The 18,744-nt window shown below is 45.8% G+C and overlaps 1 protein-coding gene across 4 annotated transcripts in view; it reads left to right on the top strand.

Annotated features, from left to right (window-relative positions):
- Positions 1–18,744, top strand: part of ADCK1 (aarF domain containing kinase 1) — a 151,035-nt gene that overhangs the window by 90,802 nt on the left and 41,489 nt on the right. For 3 of the 4 annotated variants that reach the window (XM_038744017.1, XM_038744034.1, XM_038744008.1), the window contains 2 exons: positions 2,941–3,099; positions 9,243–9,401. In XM_038744017.1, the coding sequence (XP_038599945.1) occupies positions 2,941–3,099; positions 9,243–9,401 (318 nt within the window). The remainder of the gene's footprint in view (positions 1–2,940; positions 3,100–9,242; positions 9,402–18,744) is intronic. The other variant, XM_038744025.1, reaches the window with a different exon arrangement.

Genomic DNA, 18,744 nt, shown 5'->3' with positions numbered 1-18,744 from the left:
ATGTTCACCTTCTTGCCAAATCCAAAGACATCTACTCCATCCTAATCTTCCTCAATCTCTCAACTGCCTTTGCACCTATCGACCCCCTCTTTCTCCTAGAAACACTATCCAACCTTGGCTTCACTGTCACCATCCTCTCCTGGTTCTCCTCCTCCAGCCAAGCCCTTAGTACAGTGCTCTGCACACAATAACTGTTCAGTGAATACAATTAATTTAGATTTAGATTTAGGCATTTATCAGAAAATGTGCCACGTGGGCCTGGTGGGAAGGGGTTCATCTCAACCGCTGGTATCCCAATTCCTCTGCCTCTGGAGCTGTGGTGAGTTGACAGCTGAGAGGAAATTTAGCTCTAGTCACCAAAATGATGAAGGAAGTGATTGTTGTAAGGAGAGAACATGTCTCCCAACTCTGTTATATTGTACTCCACCAGGCACTTAGTACAATGCTCTGCTCACTGTAAGCACTCAAGAAGCAGTGTGGCCTAGTGGCTAGAGCATGGATCTGGAAGTTAGAGGACCTGGGTTCTATTCCTGGTTCGGCCACTTGTCTGCTGGGTGGGCTTGGGCAAGTCTTTTACTTCTCTGGTCTCAGTTACTTCATACATAAAATGTGGCACATAGTAAGTCCTTAACAAATACCATTAAAAAATACAAATAAATACCTTTAATTAATTGATTGACTAGTGTTTAAGTGACTTGCCCAAGGTCACACAGCAGGCAAGTAGTGGAGGCAGAATTAGAACTCAGATCTCCTGACTTGTAGGCTCTTGTTCTTTGAAGCAGCATGGCTTAGTGGAAAGAGCACTGGCTTGGGAGTCAGAGGTCATGGGTTCTAATCCCGGCTCCACCACTTGTCAGCCATATGACTTTGGACAAGTCACTTAACTTCTCTGTGCCTCACTTACCGCATCTGGAAAATGGGAATTAAGACTGTGAGCCCCACCTGGGACAATCTTATAACTTTGTATCTTCCCCAGCTCTTAGAACAGTGCTTGGCACTTAGAAAATGCTTAATACCATCATCATCATTATTATTATTGTTATTCTACTGGGCTATACTAAAGGTGGATGTTATGTGCCAGGTTGATTCTCACAGTGGTTTACAAGAAGGAAGGAGGGATAGAGAGGGGCTTTACTCACCACTTCTTAGATGGAATTATTGGAGCCCAAAGCTGGAAAATGACTCATCCTAGGACAACTGGATGAATTGGGGCACATCTGACTTGCAGCTCAGTGCTCTCTTTCTTGATCTGGCCTTTCTCTCCAAAGTGGCCTCTGTCCCCTTCACTACATAGAAAGTGCCCTCTCAAAGGTCACCAATGTTCACTGTTGCCAAATCCAAAGACGTCTACTCCATCCTAATCCTCCTCAACCTCTCAACTGCCTTTGAACCTATCGAACCCACCATTTTATCATAGAAATACTATTCAACCATGGTGTCACTGTCACCATCCTCTCTTGGTTCTCCTTCTGTTTCTCTTGCCACTCATTCTCAATCTTTTTGTGGGCTTCTCATCTACCTCCCACCCTTTAGGTGTAGGAGACCCTCAAGGCTCAGTCCAGGGTCCCCTTCTGTTCTCCCTCTACACCCACTCCCTTGGAAAACTCATTCACTCCCATGGCTTCAACTACCACCTCTATGAGGATGATTCCCAAATCTACATCTCCAGCCCTGATCGCTCTTCTTCTCTGCAGTCTCGCATTTCCTCCTGCCTTCCGGATACCTCTACTTGGATGTCCTGCTGACACCTCAAACTTAACAAAAGCAAAACAGAATTTCTTATCTTCTCACTCAAATCCTGTCCTCCCCGAAACTTTCCCATCACTGTAGACAGCACCATCATCCCCTCCCTGTCTAAAATGCCCGTACCCTTAGCATTATCCTTGACTCATCACTTTCATTCAACCCACATATTTAATCTGTCACTAAATCCTGTCAGTTCTACCTTCCCAACATTGCTAAAATCCGCCCTTTCCTCTCCTGCTACTGCTTTAATTCACTGCAATCCTTATCCTGCCTTGATTACCATATCAGCCTCCTTGCTGATTTCCCAACTCCTGTCTCTCCCGACTCCGGTCCGTACTTCATTCTGCTGATTGGTTCAGTTTTCCACAAAGTGGTTCAGTCCACGTTTCCCCACTCCTCAGGAACCTCCAGTGGTTGTCCATCCACCCCTGCATCAAACAGAACCCCTTACCATCAGCTTTAAAACACTCAATCACCTTGCCCCCTCCTACCTCACCTCTCTGCTTTCCTATTACAGCCCAGCCCATACACTTTGCTCCCCTAATGCCAGCCTACTCACCGTACCTCAGTCTCATCTATCTCGGCACCACCCTGTCACCCATGTCCTGCCTCTGGTCTGGACCTCCCTCTCTCTTCACATCTGACAGACGATCACCTTCCCCACCTACAAAACGGAATTAAAAGCACATCTCCTCCACGTGGCCTTCCCCGACTAAGCCCAGATTTCCTCTTTTCCCACACCCTTCTGCGTCACACTTGCACTTGGATTTGCTCCCTTTATTTAACTGTCCCTCAGCCCCACAGCACTTATGTACGTATCCATAATTTATTTATTTCTGTAAATGTCTGTCTCCCCCGCTAGGCTATAAGATCGCCGGGCGCAGGGAGCATGTCTACTAACTCTGTTATATTGTACTCTCCCAAATGCTTGATAAAATGCCCTGCACATAGTAAGTGCTCAGTAAATATGCTTTGACTGATTGATTGATTGATTGATTGTAATTGTTCTCCATAGGATCTGATCAGGCCCCAGTATCTTTACTTGGGCGTACCATCTCAGGGCCATTGCTTGGGGAGGGAAAATGGCTGATGTTCTCTCAGGTCCAGGCTCAAAATCATAGCAGCTCAGGCACTGAGCCGGAAGCTTTTCTCTGATTTCCCCTCCCTCCTTTCCTCTCTCTCTCTCCCCGACAGATTAGCGACCTGTTTTTGAGCTTCGAGGACACTCCCCTGGGGGCGGCATCCTTGGCCCAGGTCCACAAGGCCGTGCTGCACGACGGGACCACGGTGGCTGTGAAGGTCCAGCACCCCAAGGTGCAGTCTCAGAGCTCCAAGGACATTCTTCTGATGGAGGTGAGAGTCCTCTTCACGCTATTACAGGGCAGCTTCCATTGGTTGGAAGGTCGGAAAAAAGGAAAGGAGGAGGAAGTCAAACAGCATGGCCTAGTGGAAAGAGCATGGGCCTTGAAGTCGGAGGACTGGGTTCTAATCCCTGCTCCTCCACTTGTCTTCTGGGTGACCTTGGGCAAGTCACTTCACTTCTTTCTGCCTCAGTTCCCTCATCTGCAAAATGGAGATGCAATACCTGCTCTCCTTCCTATTTGGACTGTGAGCCCCACACATTAGCCGAAGCAGCGTGGCCTGGCAGCGAGGCCTAGTAGAGTAGCACTGTGGCCTAGTGGATAGAGCACGGGCCTGTGAGTCAGAAGGACCTGGGTTCTAATCCCAGCTCCGCCACTTGTCTTCTTTGTGACCTTGGGCAAGTCACTTAACTTCTTTGTGCCTCAGATTCCTCATCTGTAAAATGGGGATTAAGAATGTCAGCCCCATGTGGGGCAGGGACTGCGTCCAACCTGATTAGCTTGTTTCTTCCCTGGTGCTTAGAAAAGTGCCCGGCACATAGTAAGTGCTTAACAAATGCCATAAAAAAGCATGAAAAGGAAAATAACCCTTTGATGGCATAACGTCAAGCATGGCCATTGTAGAATGTAACTGGAAGGTGTCCTGAGATTAGGCTCCCTAGTTGAGACAAATGCCTTTGGCCATTTTATATTTTCCCCACCCTCAACCCCACAGTGCTTAAGTATATTTATAAACTTTATATTGTCAATCAAAGATATTTAGATCTCTAACTGTGTGCAGAGCTCTGTACTAAGCACGCAGAAGGAACTTACATTGTAGAGATTCAGGCTCAGATTCATAGAACCAGGCCCAGCAGACTCAGATTCAGAGATGGGAAGAATGGTTTGAAATAACACTGACAACAATGATTTATTTATTTTAATGTCTGCCTCCCCCTCTAGACTGTTAGCTCATTGTGGGCAGGGAATGTGTCTACCAACTCAGTTGTACTGTATTCTCCCAAGTGTTCGGTAAGACGCTCAGCACACAGTAAATGATCAATAAATACCATTGATTGACTGAGACAGGAACAGATGCATAATTCCATGCAATTCATCTGTGGAGGTAAATGTATCTGTGGCCCAACTTGCTGTGCAGTAATAGCATCTGGGAAAGTCCTTAGTACAAACCTTGAGCAATCCTCGTCTCCCATCACAGCTGGGGTGAGAATGGCAGCCTTCCAGAGGGTAGGCCAGGAATACTGGGATCCCGAACCGGGAAAGGTATTTTTGCCCTCTTGACTGTCACTGGGATCTGCCTGCATATTTTACACAGACTGAACCTGGAATTGTGGAATGGAAAGGGGGATGGGGTGAATATTTAGGGATGTTGCTTGGCTCAAGTCCTCAGAATGGCTCTGTTATTGAGGAATTTTGGCATTTTTGACCTCGAACTGTCCATCTTCAATATGATCCCATTCTCTTCAAAATCCAATTCTTCCTCAAAACCTTCCAGTGGCAGGAGAGGAGTCCCCACCATCCCAGGATGCTGATTTTTATTTGGGGCATTTTTGGTGTTTCCTTGGGTGAAACCAGGATGACCTCTGGTGGGGTCAAAGCCTGTCCTCTGCCAGCTTTGTCACTCAGGGGCTGGGGGCCTAGGACAGAGAGGATCTTACAGCTCCCAGCATACGCCCCTGGGCTCGCTGAAGATAATGGCAGTATGGACAATAGCAATAACAACAACAACAGCAATAATAATAATAATAACAGTGATTTGGCATCTTGTGTTCCCCGAGATAAGCATCCCAGCCTTTTCTTTAGAAATTGCAGGCAGTTTGGGGTGTGCACGGCATACAGAGCAGCCGTCTCTAAGCCCGCTCTGCAGCGCTGGGCCTGGCTATCAGACGACGGGGTCAGACAATTACGCAGGACGCTTTAGGAGGGACAGCTGCAGTAGGGGGAAGGGCGGTAGGGACTTTCAATGACTTCGCATTATCACCCTCATCATCATGATTCTGCAATACTGTATCAATAGCCTTCTCATTGTCCCCGATAATTGAAGCAGGGACAGAATGACACCAAAATAACAAAACGGCCCAACAAATAAGTGCTCTATATTTTGCTCCTTTTCTGTTTCTAGATAAACACCTCTACCTACTGCATTTATGGGCCTGGGTCTGTCTTAGCTTAGAGTATGAAACTGTTAATTCATTTGAGACGGCCGTTAGCACAACATCATGTATACCGAGACATCCTGTCTATAGTATTTTTGTGGATACAGCGCGTAGGGGTGCAAAGTGTTCTCCCTCCCATGGACACGATCTTCAGCTTCGTGTTGGAACTGAAGGTCAACTGTATTCGGAATCGGGGATGACGTTGGCTATGGGGCCACAAGACAGGCGAAAGGATGGTGACTTCCATGGTTTCGTCCTCCCTGTCAAAGCAAGTTCTGTATGACTGTCAGATCCTAATCTGGCCCAAGGATTAGGGAAGCAGTGTGGCCTAATGGAAGGAGACACCTGTCTACATGTTTTGTTTTGTCGTCTGTCTCCCCTTTCTAGACTGTGAGCCCGTTGTTGGGTAGGGACCATCTCTATATGTTGCCAACTTGTACTTCCCAATCACTTAGTACAGTGCTGTGCACACAGTAAGTGCTCAATAAATATGAATGAATGAATGAATGAATGAAAGAGCCCAGGCCTGGGAGTCAGAGGACCTGGGTTCTAATCCCAGCTCTGCCACTTGTCTGCTGTGTGACTGGGGGAAGTCACTTAACACTTCTGTGCCTCAGTTCCTTCAACTGAAAAATACCTGTTCTCCCTCCTTCTTGGACGGTGAGCTCCATGTGGGAGCTGATTATCTTTTTTTTGCTCCAGCTCTTAAGACAGCCATTTGTCTACAAGACCCTTCTGTCCGTTTCCTCACTCCTCAACCTCCGATTGTTGCCCACCCACCTTGGCATCAAATAGAAACTCCTTACCATAGGCTTTAAAACAGTCAATTAGCTTGCCCCCTCCTACCTTACCTCCCTGATTTCCTGCTACAACCCAGCCCGCACACTTCACTCTTCCAATGCCATCTTAATCACCATACTTTGTTCTCCTCTATCTCGCTGCTGACCTCTCACCCATACCCTACCTCTGGCCAGGAACACCCTCCCTGTTTATATCCTACAGACGATCACTCTCCCCATCATCAAAATCTTATTAAAATCACATCTTCCCCAAGAGGCCTTCCCTGACTAAGCCCTCATTTCCTCTTCTCCCACTCCCTTCTGCATCACTCTTGCATTTGGATTTGCACCCTTTATTCACCCCTCCCTCAGCCCCACAGCACTTAGGTAAATATCCCTGATTTTTCCATTTATAGTAATGTATGTCTGCCTCTCTGGACTGTAAGCTCATTGTGAACAGGGAATGTGTTTACCAACTCTGCTGTACTCTCCCAAGTGCTTAGTTCAGTGCTCTGCACATAGCTCTCAGTAAACACGATTGATTGATTGATTGATTACAGTGCTTGGTGTATAGTAAGTGCTTAACAAATATCATGTTGATGATGATGATGATGATGATGATGATGATGATGGATTAGAAGGGAGAACCAGCAAGGACAGGTTGGCCAGCCCCTTCCCATCCAGCCTAAGGTTTCTGGGATTTCCCGGGGTGAAAACACATCCCCTATTCAGGACAGCTCAGAATTCTGACAGCAGAATCTTTCTTCACCACTTTCTTCACTCTTCTGTTCTGCTGCAGACTGCAGAAGTGGATCCAGTTCCACTGAATATTCAGAAACCAAAAAACCCAAACAGTTTTGTCATCTTCTCCACCTCAGACACTGCCCAGAATCCACTAGCATGGGAAAGGTTACTCAGTTCCTGGGTCACTTTCTATTGAGTTGACACCAATTTGAAATGATTTAGACCTCAGGACAGAGCAGGACAAAATTGATAATTGCCCCAATCCATAAGGAGCAGCATGGCTTTGTGGAATGGGCACAGGCCTGGGAATCAGAAGACACAGGTTCTAATCCTGGCTCAGCCAGTTGCCTCCTGTGTGACCTTGGGCAAGTCACTTAACTTCTCTGTGCCTGAATTTCCTCATCTGTAAAATGAGGAATCAGTGTTTTGTCTTCCTCCTGCTTAGACTGTGAAACCCATGTTGGTCAGGGACAGTGTCTGACCTGATTAACTTGTATCTTATCCCAGGATTTAGGACAGTTCATAAGCGCTTAACGAATATATTAACAATAGTAATAATAATAATAATGGCAACAACATTAATAATAATAGGAGGATTCTTCTGAAAAGAGATGTGAGCTACATGTCCACAAGCCAAGTGACAAGTTCAGGTTTAGGCTGCTTACCTCCTAGAAGAATTTTACTGAGAAAAGAAAAATGAAATCAGCAGAATTGATGTCTCAGTTTGGAGCTTTCTGTGTTGAAAATTCAAACCCAACTGTGCTGAGCTGGATCTTAAGAAGCTAACAGTGAAGGGGAACAGAATCAGTCAGTGGTATTTATTTGGGAGAATACAATGAAATAGAACAGGTAGACATGTTCCCTGCCCACAAGGAGCCAGGAAGTATTGGTCATCAGGCTGGCTGTCCTCTTCCCTGGTTTTACAACAGACTCCCTTGTCCTCCTCTAGACTGTCAGCTTATTATGGGGAGGGAAAGTGTCCCACTAACTCTGTTGTATTGTACTCTCCTGAGTACTTACTACATTGCTCTGCACGTAGAATGCAGTCAGTAAATACCATTGATTGAATGATTGAGCTGGGCTGTTTCCTGTTCAGGGCCAATACGACACTAGATAATTTTTAATCTGTTCTTTAAAGAAATTTCACCCTGAGTTCCACAGCTCAGACGTGGCAATAGAATCCATATGGATCTGGAAAGGGCAGAGCAAAGGCTCTGGAGCAAGTTGCTCTGGCAGTTGTCTGCTCTGTGGCCTTGGGCAAATCACTTTAGTTTTCTGTGTCTCAGTTACCCCATCTGTAACATGGGGTTTTAGATTGTGAGCCCCCATGTGGGACTGTGTCTAACCTGATTAGTTTGTATCTACTCCAGTGCTTAGTACAGTGCCTGGCACATAGTACGTGATCTACAAATACTAGAAAAAAAAAGTGGAGAGTATCAGAGGTCCCTCTCAGAGAAATGCTCTAAGATCATACAAGATGGCGTGTGGGGTGTCATGTGCTTCTCTTTTCCTGATGGTTGCCAGGGCTGCCAGTGATCACCTTGCCATCCTCCCTCCCCAGTTGCCTAATTCCGGACAACCCTAAAACAGTGATGTCTGTCTCCCCCTCTAGACTGTGAGCTCATTTTGGGCAGCAATGTTTCTGTCTGTTGTTATATTGTACTCTCCCAAGCACTTAATACAGTGCTTTGCACATGGTAAATGCTCAACAAATACAATTGAATAAATACGATTGAACTCTACTTTTCTCTGACCTTTCTGCAAGTCTACTGAGGTTAGAATGAGGTATAGCAAAGTGAGGAATACATAGTGGAATTTTGTTGCCTGTTTTCATCCAAAGTCCCTTCACGGGACTTTTTCTGCTCAATTCCGTCTTGTTAGGTTTTGCTCCTCTGTGAGTACTGATCCTAGACAGCCTCCATGTTTTTCTCATTTCTCAGGCGAAGATTCCGAGTCTTACAAGCCTATAGTACTTATTTTCTCCTCTGTTCCAGGGTTATGGGTAACCTCCCCTTGCCCGGGATTGTTCTTGATCACCTTATGCTGACAGTATCCTCAGTGAGTGGGCTTCCTCTTTACGGTTAGCCTAACTAATGTTAGCCTAACCTGCTATATATCCCGTACTACCCTCATGGGTAATGCAAATAGGGTATTCTAAACCTTGGTCTGAGATCCAAACTCCCCAAGTTTCAGGGCAAAAAATGGAACAGCAGCAGTGAAAACAATTTACATGAAAATACGTGGATTCATTTTTTAATTACTTGACCATATTATTTACTGTCCAGGGACAGCGCCAAATGAAGCAGAACTAAAGAGCATGGTAAAAGTGGTCTCTGTGATTATTTACTTATTAGTTCTAAAGAAATCCCGGTGGCACAGGGTATTTGAGGAGAGGGGAGTGAGGGGTCTCTTTAGTACTGTTTGTTGGGTGAGACTGACTGACTGTTGGATTTTAGGTGCTCCTTCTGGTTGTGAAGCAGCTGTTCCCGGACTTTGAATTCATGTGGTTGGTAGATGAAGCCAAGAAGAATTTGCCCTTGGAGTTGGACTTCCTCAAGGAAGGGAAAAATGCAGAGAAAGTGGCTCAAATGCTTAAGCGCTTTGATTTCCTCAAGGTAAGACCTGGGCAGAGAACGAATTTCCAACACAATCTATTGGAAAGAGCTCTGGGTGTTGGGAGACTTGGGTTCCAGTTCTGGAACTTCCCCTGATTCTTTGGGAAGGTGGAAATCCCTCCGCCCCTTCAGTTTCCTCAACTGTGAAATGGAGGTCTCAGGGATGAAGAGGATGGATGAAGCACTTTGTAGGTCATCTAGATACATGGAAGATGGTATTGTCACCATTACTGTTATCAGTGTGGAGGAAGGGCTCCTGATCTATAGTGATGTTCATGGTCCAAAAGCTACACTGGTGGAAATTATTCTTAAGCCATCACTTTCCCAAGGAACAGAAACTTCTATCGGAGACAGTCCAGGAAAGAGTTCGGCTGATTTCCCCACTCAGAAGGGACCGGAGGGAGTGGGCTTTCCATGGTCCATTTGGTCTTTGGTTTCTGCTAGCGAAGGGGCTGGTTATTCCTTCCAGGTTTCTTTTTTTTTTTTTGTGTGGTATTTGTTAAGCGCTTACTATGTACGTGACGCTGTACTAAATGTTGAGGTAGATACAAGCTAATCGGGTTGGACACAGTTCCTGTACCACATGGGGCTCATGGTCTTAATCCCTGTTTTTCAGATGTTAACTAAGGCACAAAGAAGTGGGGTTGGAGAAGATGGTTGCCAGGTCCTGCACCCAGAATCAATCAATTAATCACAAATAATCAATCAGTGATATTTATTGAGCACTTATTGTGTGGAGAGCAGTGTATTAAGTGCTTGGGAGAGTACAGCGCAACTGCATTAGCAGAAGCCTGACTCTTTCTCCCGCTCAGCTTGGAAGTGGTTAAAGACTTCTGCAGTGGTGCTAACTTCCACTTACCCCCGTGTAGGGTGGCACTCTTTGCCAGGTGTCTTTGGAGAGGAAGACCATGGAGCGGAACAGGCCAAGGCAGATTATTCTTCCTGGGCCAGTCACTTTGACTAGATTCTAACCCCCTCAGGCATTCTTTTCAGGTCCCTTTCCCTCCTCACCCTCCCTGGGACTGAGAAGCTAGCGGAATCAAAGGGAACCAAAAGGGCAGTTGAGCTACCCTTTTGGGAAATCAGGGAGGAGAGACGAATTGTCTACGTGTTTTGTTTAGTTTGTCTCCCCCTTCTAGACTGGGAGCCGATTGTTGGATAGGGACCGTCTCTATATGTTGCCGACTTGTACTTCCCAAGCGCTTAGTACAGTGCTGCACGCAGTAAGAACTCAGTAAATACGATTGAATGAATGAATGAATGGTCATCTCACCACCAGTCGTGCTAGCTTCATCCTCCTCAAGACAAAAAAGGCGGGTTTTCAGTCTTGGGAGCCGAGTGCCTCAAGCAACTGTGTCAACTCCACAAGATGGTTGTGTGGGTCTGTGTCGATGTGTTTGTGTTGGTGTATATGGGTGTCTGAGTGTGTGTGTATGCCTATCTGGGTATAACTTTTAATCCCTACTCTTTCCTCTCTCAATGAGCCTTCTTTCCTCCAACTTCCATTTTCATCAGTTGGCCTTCCACTATCCCACTGTGAGTGTGGCCTAGAGTGGCAGAAAGAACACAAAGCTGAGAGTCAGAGGACCTGGGTTCTTAATCCCAGCTCCGCCACTTGCCCACTCTGCACCCTTGGACAAGTCACTTAATGTCCCTGTGCCTCAGTTTCCTCATCTGAAGAATGGTGGGGAAATACCGACTCTCCCTCTCTCTTAGACTGTGAGCTTTGGGTGGAAAAGCGAGTGAACCTGACCTTATTAACTTCTGTCTATCCCAGCCCTTTAGTGCAGTGCTTAATGCATAACAAACATCCATCATCATCATCATCATCATCATCATCATCATTATTATTATTATTATTAATATTATCATCATCATCACTGTCATTTCATTTCATTTACTGTCATTGCAGGCAGGGCTGGGGGCTTCCCACAGCCACCCATGTTAAGAGGAATGGGCCGGACAATGTGGGAGGGGGCTAGAAGCCACCATCAGTTCTGTTAAACGCCCCCCGACAAACACACCTACGGACAGGATGCCCATCAGAGCCGTAACTACGAGACAAGAGAGCCATGCCCCTCTGCAGTCAGTCCCTATGGGAACAACCAATCATACGCCATCAGGGTTAAAATGCTGTCACCAAATTGAAAAATGTAGTAATAACAGCAATAGTAATACGTGCGTGCCAAATGGATAAATAATTAATCTTCTGATTTGACCTGCTGTTGACGAGATGTGCATATCTCCACTAAGACAATAGGAGAATTGGGCTCCTGTGTAATTAATTTTGCCTGAACACATTATAAGTGGGATGTGAATTTTGTGCTGTGAACCCAGTTGAGCTCTTAAAGCCAGAGATAAATTGTTTTTATATACTGTCATCACATCAAAACATCTGTGAGTAATTAAGCTGTAGCAGAGAGTTTACCTCTCGGTGAGTGAGGCATCTTTGAATGCTTGTGTGGGGCTTTAATAACCGCCCTAACTGAGCGTTTTAAATCTTGAGTCAAGGACAAGCTCTGAATAGAAATTAACCGTGCCTGGGGGGCTGGGTGGGTCAGCGTAGTGGAACAGCCAGGACAAGGATGTGGGGAAAAAGCAGGAGTAAAAATGGATAGAGGCTGGAGACAAAGAAGAGGCAAAAGTGAGCTATGAAAACTGAAGGGAATAGGGATTACAAGAGAGTCTGAGAACTGTTGATCCTGCCACGACAGAAGGAAAAATCCAGATTTTATGGGTAAAATCTGGATGATTTGTGTGCCATATGCATATTCTAAAACATCAGTCAACGGTATTTATTGAGCGCTTACTGGGTGTGTGGCACTCTACTAAGAACTTGGGTGAGTATGATAGAGTAAGTAGAAACGATCCCTGCTTTCAAGGAGCTTATCATCTAGCCAGGGAAGTCAGACATTCAAATACATTTCAGGTAAAGGAAACAACTGACTATAAAGATATGCATTTAAGTGATGTGGGGGCCAGGGCTTGAAGGATTGGGGCTGGGAGGATGGTTTAGAGGGAAATTTTTATATATGTTTAGAGATTTTGAACTCAAATGCATGTCCCCCTTCTCCCCCTCCCCATTCCCCCCATCTTATCTCTTGCCCCTCCCCACAGCACCTGTATATATGTATATATGTTTGTGCGTATTTATTACTCCATTTATTTATTTAATTTGTACATATTTATTCTATTTATTTTATTTTGTTAATATGTTTTGTTTTGTTGTCTGTCTCCCCCTTCTAGACTGTGAGCCCACTGTTGGGTAGGGACCGTCTCTATGTGTTGCCGACTTATACTTCCCAAGCGCTTAGTATAGTGCTGTGCACACAGTAAGCGCTCAATAAATACGATTGAATGAATGAATGAATAGGGAGGGGAAATAGGATGGGGAGATGAGAGGTTAGTCCGGGAAGGCTTCTCGGAAGTGGGGTGATTTTAATAGGGCTTTGAAGATGGGGGAGATTAGCAGTCTGATGAATGTGAAGAGGGAGGAAGTCCAGGTGGGCGGGAGAGTGTGAGCAGGAGGTCAATGGCGAGATGTGAAAGCGAGGCACAATGTGTAGGTTGGTGTTAGAGGAGTGAAGCGTGTGGGCCGGGTTGTCGTGGGAGAGGAGCGAGAAGAGGTGGTGGGGCGTGAGCTGATTAAGTGCATTAAAGCTGATGGCGAGGAGTTTCTGCGTGATGCGGAGGTGGATAGCCAGCCACTGGAAGCTTTTGAAGAGTGAGGAGATGCGCACAGTACAAAATACTGAAAATTCTCAATTTACAACTTTCAAGGTAAAATAAATTCCAAGGAACAGGTGGTTTAAATAAATGTGACTCTCGATTGGAAAAATCCAGATATGTGAGTTAGTGTGGACCACCAGCAGATATCCATCAGGCTGCAAAGGAAGAGCCAAGTCTGCCTGGAAAATATTAACTTTTGCAGCTGAAGGCCAAATCCACTTGAGAGGCAGAGTGCTAATTTGGTTCGAGGTGTTGGTCCAGATTTCTTTGCTATGGACGCGGTTGAAGATGCAGCCGGACTTTGACCTGGTAGGATGGGGAATTGCTTAGTTTGGGCCACCTAAGTAGAATGCAGTGCTACTTCTCCATCTCCAGCTCTGCTATCCGATGGCCCCTAGCCTGTTTGTTCTGCTCTGAAAGATGTTATGAAGCGTAGCTTCAGGCTGGAACTTTAGTGCTGTCGATCCATATCAACTGTATGTAGCAATTTGTTAAGTGCTATGTGCCAAGCACTGTCCTAAGTGTTCCGATAGATACAAGTTCATCAGGTTCCACATGGTGCTTCTAGTGTAGGTAGGAGGGAGAACAAGTATTAAATCCCCATTTTGCAGATGAGGGAACCTCAGCACAGAGAAGTTAAATTCCTTGTTCCAGGTCACACAGCAGATAAATGGTGGAGCTGGGAGTAGAACAGCATGGCTCAGTGGAAGGAGCACGGGCTTGGGAGATTTTCCCATGAAGGTCATGGGTTCTAATCCCAGCTCTGCCACTTATCAGCTGTGTGACTTTGGGCAAGTCACTTAACTTCTCTGTGCCTCAGTTACCTCATCTGGAAAATGGGGATTAAGATTGTGAGCACCACCTGGGACATCCTGATTACCTTGTATCTCCCCCAGTGCTTAGAACAGTGCTTGGCACGTAGTAAGTGCTTAACAAATGCCAAAATTATTATTATTAATTAACAGGCCTCTGCTGTTTCCCGTTGCTTCCCCTTCTGGTCCCATCAGCTTCTACAGAGCGGGTGCTAGGGCCCTTAAAGTCAACACCAGATGTGTCTGCACCAGAAAATGTTTCCTTAGAATCTGAATTTTTTTTTGACTTTAAGTACTTACTAATGTGCGAGGCACTTTACTTAATGCTGGAGCACATACAAGATACTCAGATTGGACACAGTCCATGTCTCACATGGGGCTCAGAATCTTAATCCCCGTTTTACAGATGAGTTAACTGAGGCACAGAGAAGTGAAGTGACTCGCCCAAGGTCACATAGCAGACAAGTGGCAGGGCTGCGATTAGAACCCAGGTTCTCCTGACTTCCAAACCCCTGTTCTACCCACTAGGCCATGCTGCTTTGGGATCCCTGACCCTTAATGGGAAAATCTGTCTACTAAGTACCCAGTTAGCAGTTGGCAGAACCAAGTGGGAGTGCCCTCACCATGTCTTACTCAGGAACCCCCTGGGCACCACCAACATCATGTAGACAGTGAGACTATCTCTGCTTCTCTGCAGGACAGCAGCGGTTTGTTATATGTCCCTGGGACAGGCAGAAGGTCTCCACGAGGATTCAGCCTCTTGAACTGCACCGAATTGTACTGTACTCAGGGTCTTGTATTGTACATTCCCAAGTGCTTAGTACAGTGCTCTGCACATAGTAGGTGCTCAATAAATAACACTGACAATAAATAACCGCTCCCTTTCTCCTCAAGCCCAACCTACTGAAGTGAATCACCACACAATCCATGAATCAACCAGTGTGGTATGCGCGCTTACCGTTTGCAGAACACTGTGCTAAGCATGTGGAAGAGTCCGGTATGACAGAGTTGGTAGACACGACCCGTGCCCTCAAGGACCTTACCTTGTACTGGGGGTGGGAGATGTCAAGATGGGGGTGGGATGAGTATCAGGGTCCTCAAGGGTTATAGATCGAAGTGCAAATGTGGGGAAATGAGGGGTTAGTCAGGGAACGCTTCCCGGAGAAGAGATCATTTTAGTAGGGCTTTGAAGGTGGAGAGAACGTTGGTCTCGTGTTTATCGAGGGGGAAGAAGCTGCAGGCCAGAGAGAGGATGTGAGCAAGGGGTTGACGATGAGATCGAAGTACAGTGCGTAGAACAGTGCTTAGCGCTTAGAACATTGCTTTGCACATCGTAAGCACTTAATAAATGCCATTATTAGTAGTAGTAGTAGTACAGTGAGTAGGTTGGCTCTAGAGGAGCGAATCATGTGGGCTGGGTTAAAGCAGGAGATGAGGAAGGGTAAGTAGCAGAAGGAGAACTGACTCATTCATTCATTCATTCAGTCGTATTTATTGAGTGCTTACCATGTGCAGAACACTGTACTAAGCGCTTGGGAAGTACAAGTTGGCAACATAGAGAAATGGTCCCTACCCAACAACGGGTTCACAGTCTAGAAGGGGGAGACAGAACAAATAGAATTAAAGCTATATGTACATTATTAACAAAATAAATAGAATAGTAAATATGTACAAGTAAAATAGAGTAAAAAATCTGTACAAATATATACTCATTCATTCAATTGTATTTATTGAACGCTTACTGTGTGCAGAGCACTGTACTAAGCGCTTGGGAAGTACAAGTTGGCAACATATAGAGACGGTCCCTACCCAACAGCGGGCTCACAGTCTAGAAGGGGGAGACAGACAACGAAACAAGACATGTAGACAGGTGTCAGAATCGTCAGAACAAATAGAATTAAAGCTATACGCACATCATTAACAAAATAAATAGAATAGTAAATATGTACAAGTAGAATAGAGTGAAAAATCTGTACAAATATATATACAAGTGCTGTGGGGAGGGAAGGAGGTAGGGCCGGGGGGATGGGGTGGAGGTACGTTGGTGAACACCCTGAGTCAAATCAGGCTTGTTGCATTAAGAGATGGACATGCTGCAGGATCTTTCAGTTTTTCTGAGGCAGACATGTCCCCACTGACTAGGCAAAGGGAGGAACAGCTCTGATGTTATGCTCCACCAATTGAACACCTTTCTTCTGTAGCTCAGGAAATTAAAATAACAATAATAATAATAATAACTGTGGTATTTGTTAAGCACTTACTATATGCCAGACACTGTTCCAAGCACTGAGGTAAATACAGGATAATCAGGTTGGACATAGTCCCTGTCTCACACAGGGCTCAGAGTCTTAATTCCCATTTTACAGATAAGGGAACCGAGGCCCAGAGAAGTAAATGACTGTCCCAAGGTCATCCGGCAGACAAGTGGCAGAGCCGGGATTAGAACCCAGGTCATTCTGACTCTCAGGCCCATGCAGTAATCCCCTAGGCCAGGCTGCTTCTCTTAAACCCAGTCATTTCTCAGAGGAGGAAATTGAGGCCCAGGTTGGCAAAGGGCTCCTGCCCTGCAGCAAGTCAGTAATAGAGTGAGGCTAGGGTCTGGTCTAATGACTCCGAAACCAGTGTTCCTAACGGGGACCCCTCCAGGGAGCCAGGCTCCTTAGGGATGTCTGGGTCCGTATTTGTAGTTTGTGACTCCAGAGGTCAGCAGACCACACATAGAATATAAACGTCTTCAAACCTCAGAGTCTAGAAGCCAGAGTAAAGAAAACCCTGAAAGGAGCCCTGATTTTGAGTCCTCTCAGTTTAGGACTTTAATAATATTCACCCCACCTTCAACCGCACAGCATTTATGTGTCGTTAATATGTTTAAAGTGAGCCGGGCACCGGGTGGCCATTCCCGAGGTACCGTTTCTGTCCCTTGGGAGCCTGACTCGGAATAATAATAATAATGATGGTATTTGTTAAGTGCTCACTATGTGCCAAGCACTGTTCTAAGCACTGGGGTAGATACAGACTAATCAGCCACTGAATCCCTGTGGGGCTCACAGGCTTAATCCTCATTTTACAGATGAGGTAACTGAGGCACAGCGAAGTTAAGTGACTTGCCCAAGTTCACACAGCAGGCAAGTGGCAGAGTCGGGATTAGAACCCAAGCAGCATTGCTGTCAGCTAACGTCGGCACATGCACCTGCTGTTCTCCATCAGAGTTGTTCTTGCACCTTCACCCTCACCCCACTCTGTTGGATTTCTCTCTTTCTTCTTTCCTCTGTTTGCTTGAGGTGAGGTGGAGGGAGCCTGGCTTGGAAAGGGATTTTGTTTGGCAGAGAGTGGCAGCCTCAGCCAACCCCCCTACTGAGTGTGGGATAGACCCTTTGACCTACTGTACACCTGGCAAGCCAATTTTCCCCCAGCGTTACAGTGAGCAATTTGAACCTTTTGTAGGCATTTCAGTGTCCCGCTCACCGAGAGGCATTTAGAACCTTCCCCGAGTTTCCATGACAAACCCCCCTTATTTCCCAGGTTTGCTAGTTCTGTCATTTCAGGGCTCGGGGACTGAAGCTAGAGACACATATTTCTTGTCAGCCTGGAAGTAGTTGCATTTGAAGAGAAACGGTGCGGGGAAAAGAGACAGGAAAAAAATAGAGCCACATCTGTGTTCCTGACAATACTGATTAAAATGGGGAAAGTCGCAAGCCTCTAATTTTCTCTTTCTCCCTGATGCTTTTGATTTCACGTTTCCATTTGCTCAATGCCCACAGGGAACCCAGGCTGTTGGAGTTTCACTTTCTGTTTCACAGGCTCTGGGCCTAGGCCGGTGGCACTGGGGTTTCCAAACGACAGGGGACGATTTGACTGAAATCGATAAATCGATCATTCGATAGTATTTATGGAACACTTACTGTGTGCAGAACACTATACCAAGTCCTTGGGAGAGTACAGGGAGTTGGTAGACACGTTCCTTGACCACAACGAGCTTACAGTCTAGAGGGGGAGATGGACATTAATATAAATAATTTATAATGATTAGTTTATAGATAGGTACATAAGTGTTGTGAGGCTGAAGGAGGGAAACCTGTCCCATTGTTTATAAAGACAGGAAAATACTTGGTATGCTACTTTTCTCCAAGCTTCATACACGTGGCCTGAGTTTACTTGGCAAAACTCACCTTGAGGGATAGTTTACAAAAGGCAATAGCAAAGCAAAGGAGGATAGTAGTACCAGAATTTTGGAATAGTGCCGACACATCCCAAAGTGCTTCTTGTACCATGACCCCACATATTATTGTCTCATTGACCTCCTGGACTCAAGGAGGAGTGGATGCTATTTTGTGTTTATTTTACCAATGGAACTCCTTTTTAAAAAAAAATCCTATCTGTTAAGCATCCTGCCTCTGGCCTGGGACACCCGCCCTCCTCAAATCCAATAGAAAATTACTCTCCCCCCTCACTTCGAAGCCTTATTGAAGTCACATCTCCTCCAAGAGGCCTTCTCTGACTAAGCCCCCCTTTCCTCTTTTCTCACTCCCTTCTGTGTCACCCTGACTTGCTCCCTTTGTTCTTCCCTCCTCCCAGCCCCACAGCACTTATGTACGTATCTGTAAATTATTTATGTGTATTAAAGTCTGTCGTCCCCCGCTTCAAGACTGTAATGTCATTGTGGGCAGAAAATGTGTCAGTTTATTGTTGTATCGTACTCTCCCAAGTGCTTAGTACAGTCCTCTGCACACAGTAAGGACTCAGTAAATACGGTTGAATGAATGCATGAATGAAGTGCTTACTCTGTGCCAAGCACTGTACTA

This window comes from Tachyglossus aculeatus, chromosome 1, assembly GCF_015852505.1.
Source record: "Tachyglossus aculeatus isolate mTacAcu1 chromosome 1, mTacAcu1.pri, whole genome shotgun sequence".
In the NCBI taxonomy this organism is placed as follows: Eukaryota; Metazoa; Chordata; class Mammalia; order Monotremata; family Tachyglossidae; genus Tachyglossus; species Tachyglossus aculeatus.
This window is presented reverse-complemented; position numbering and strand designations above follow the sequence as displayed.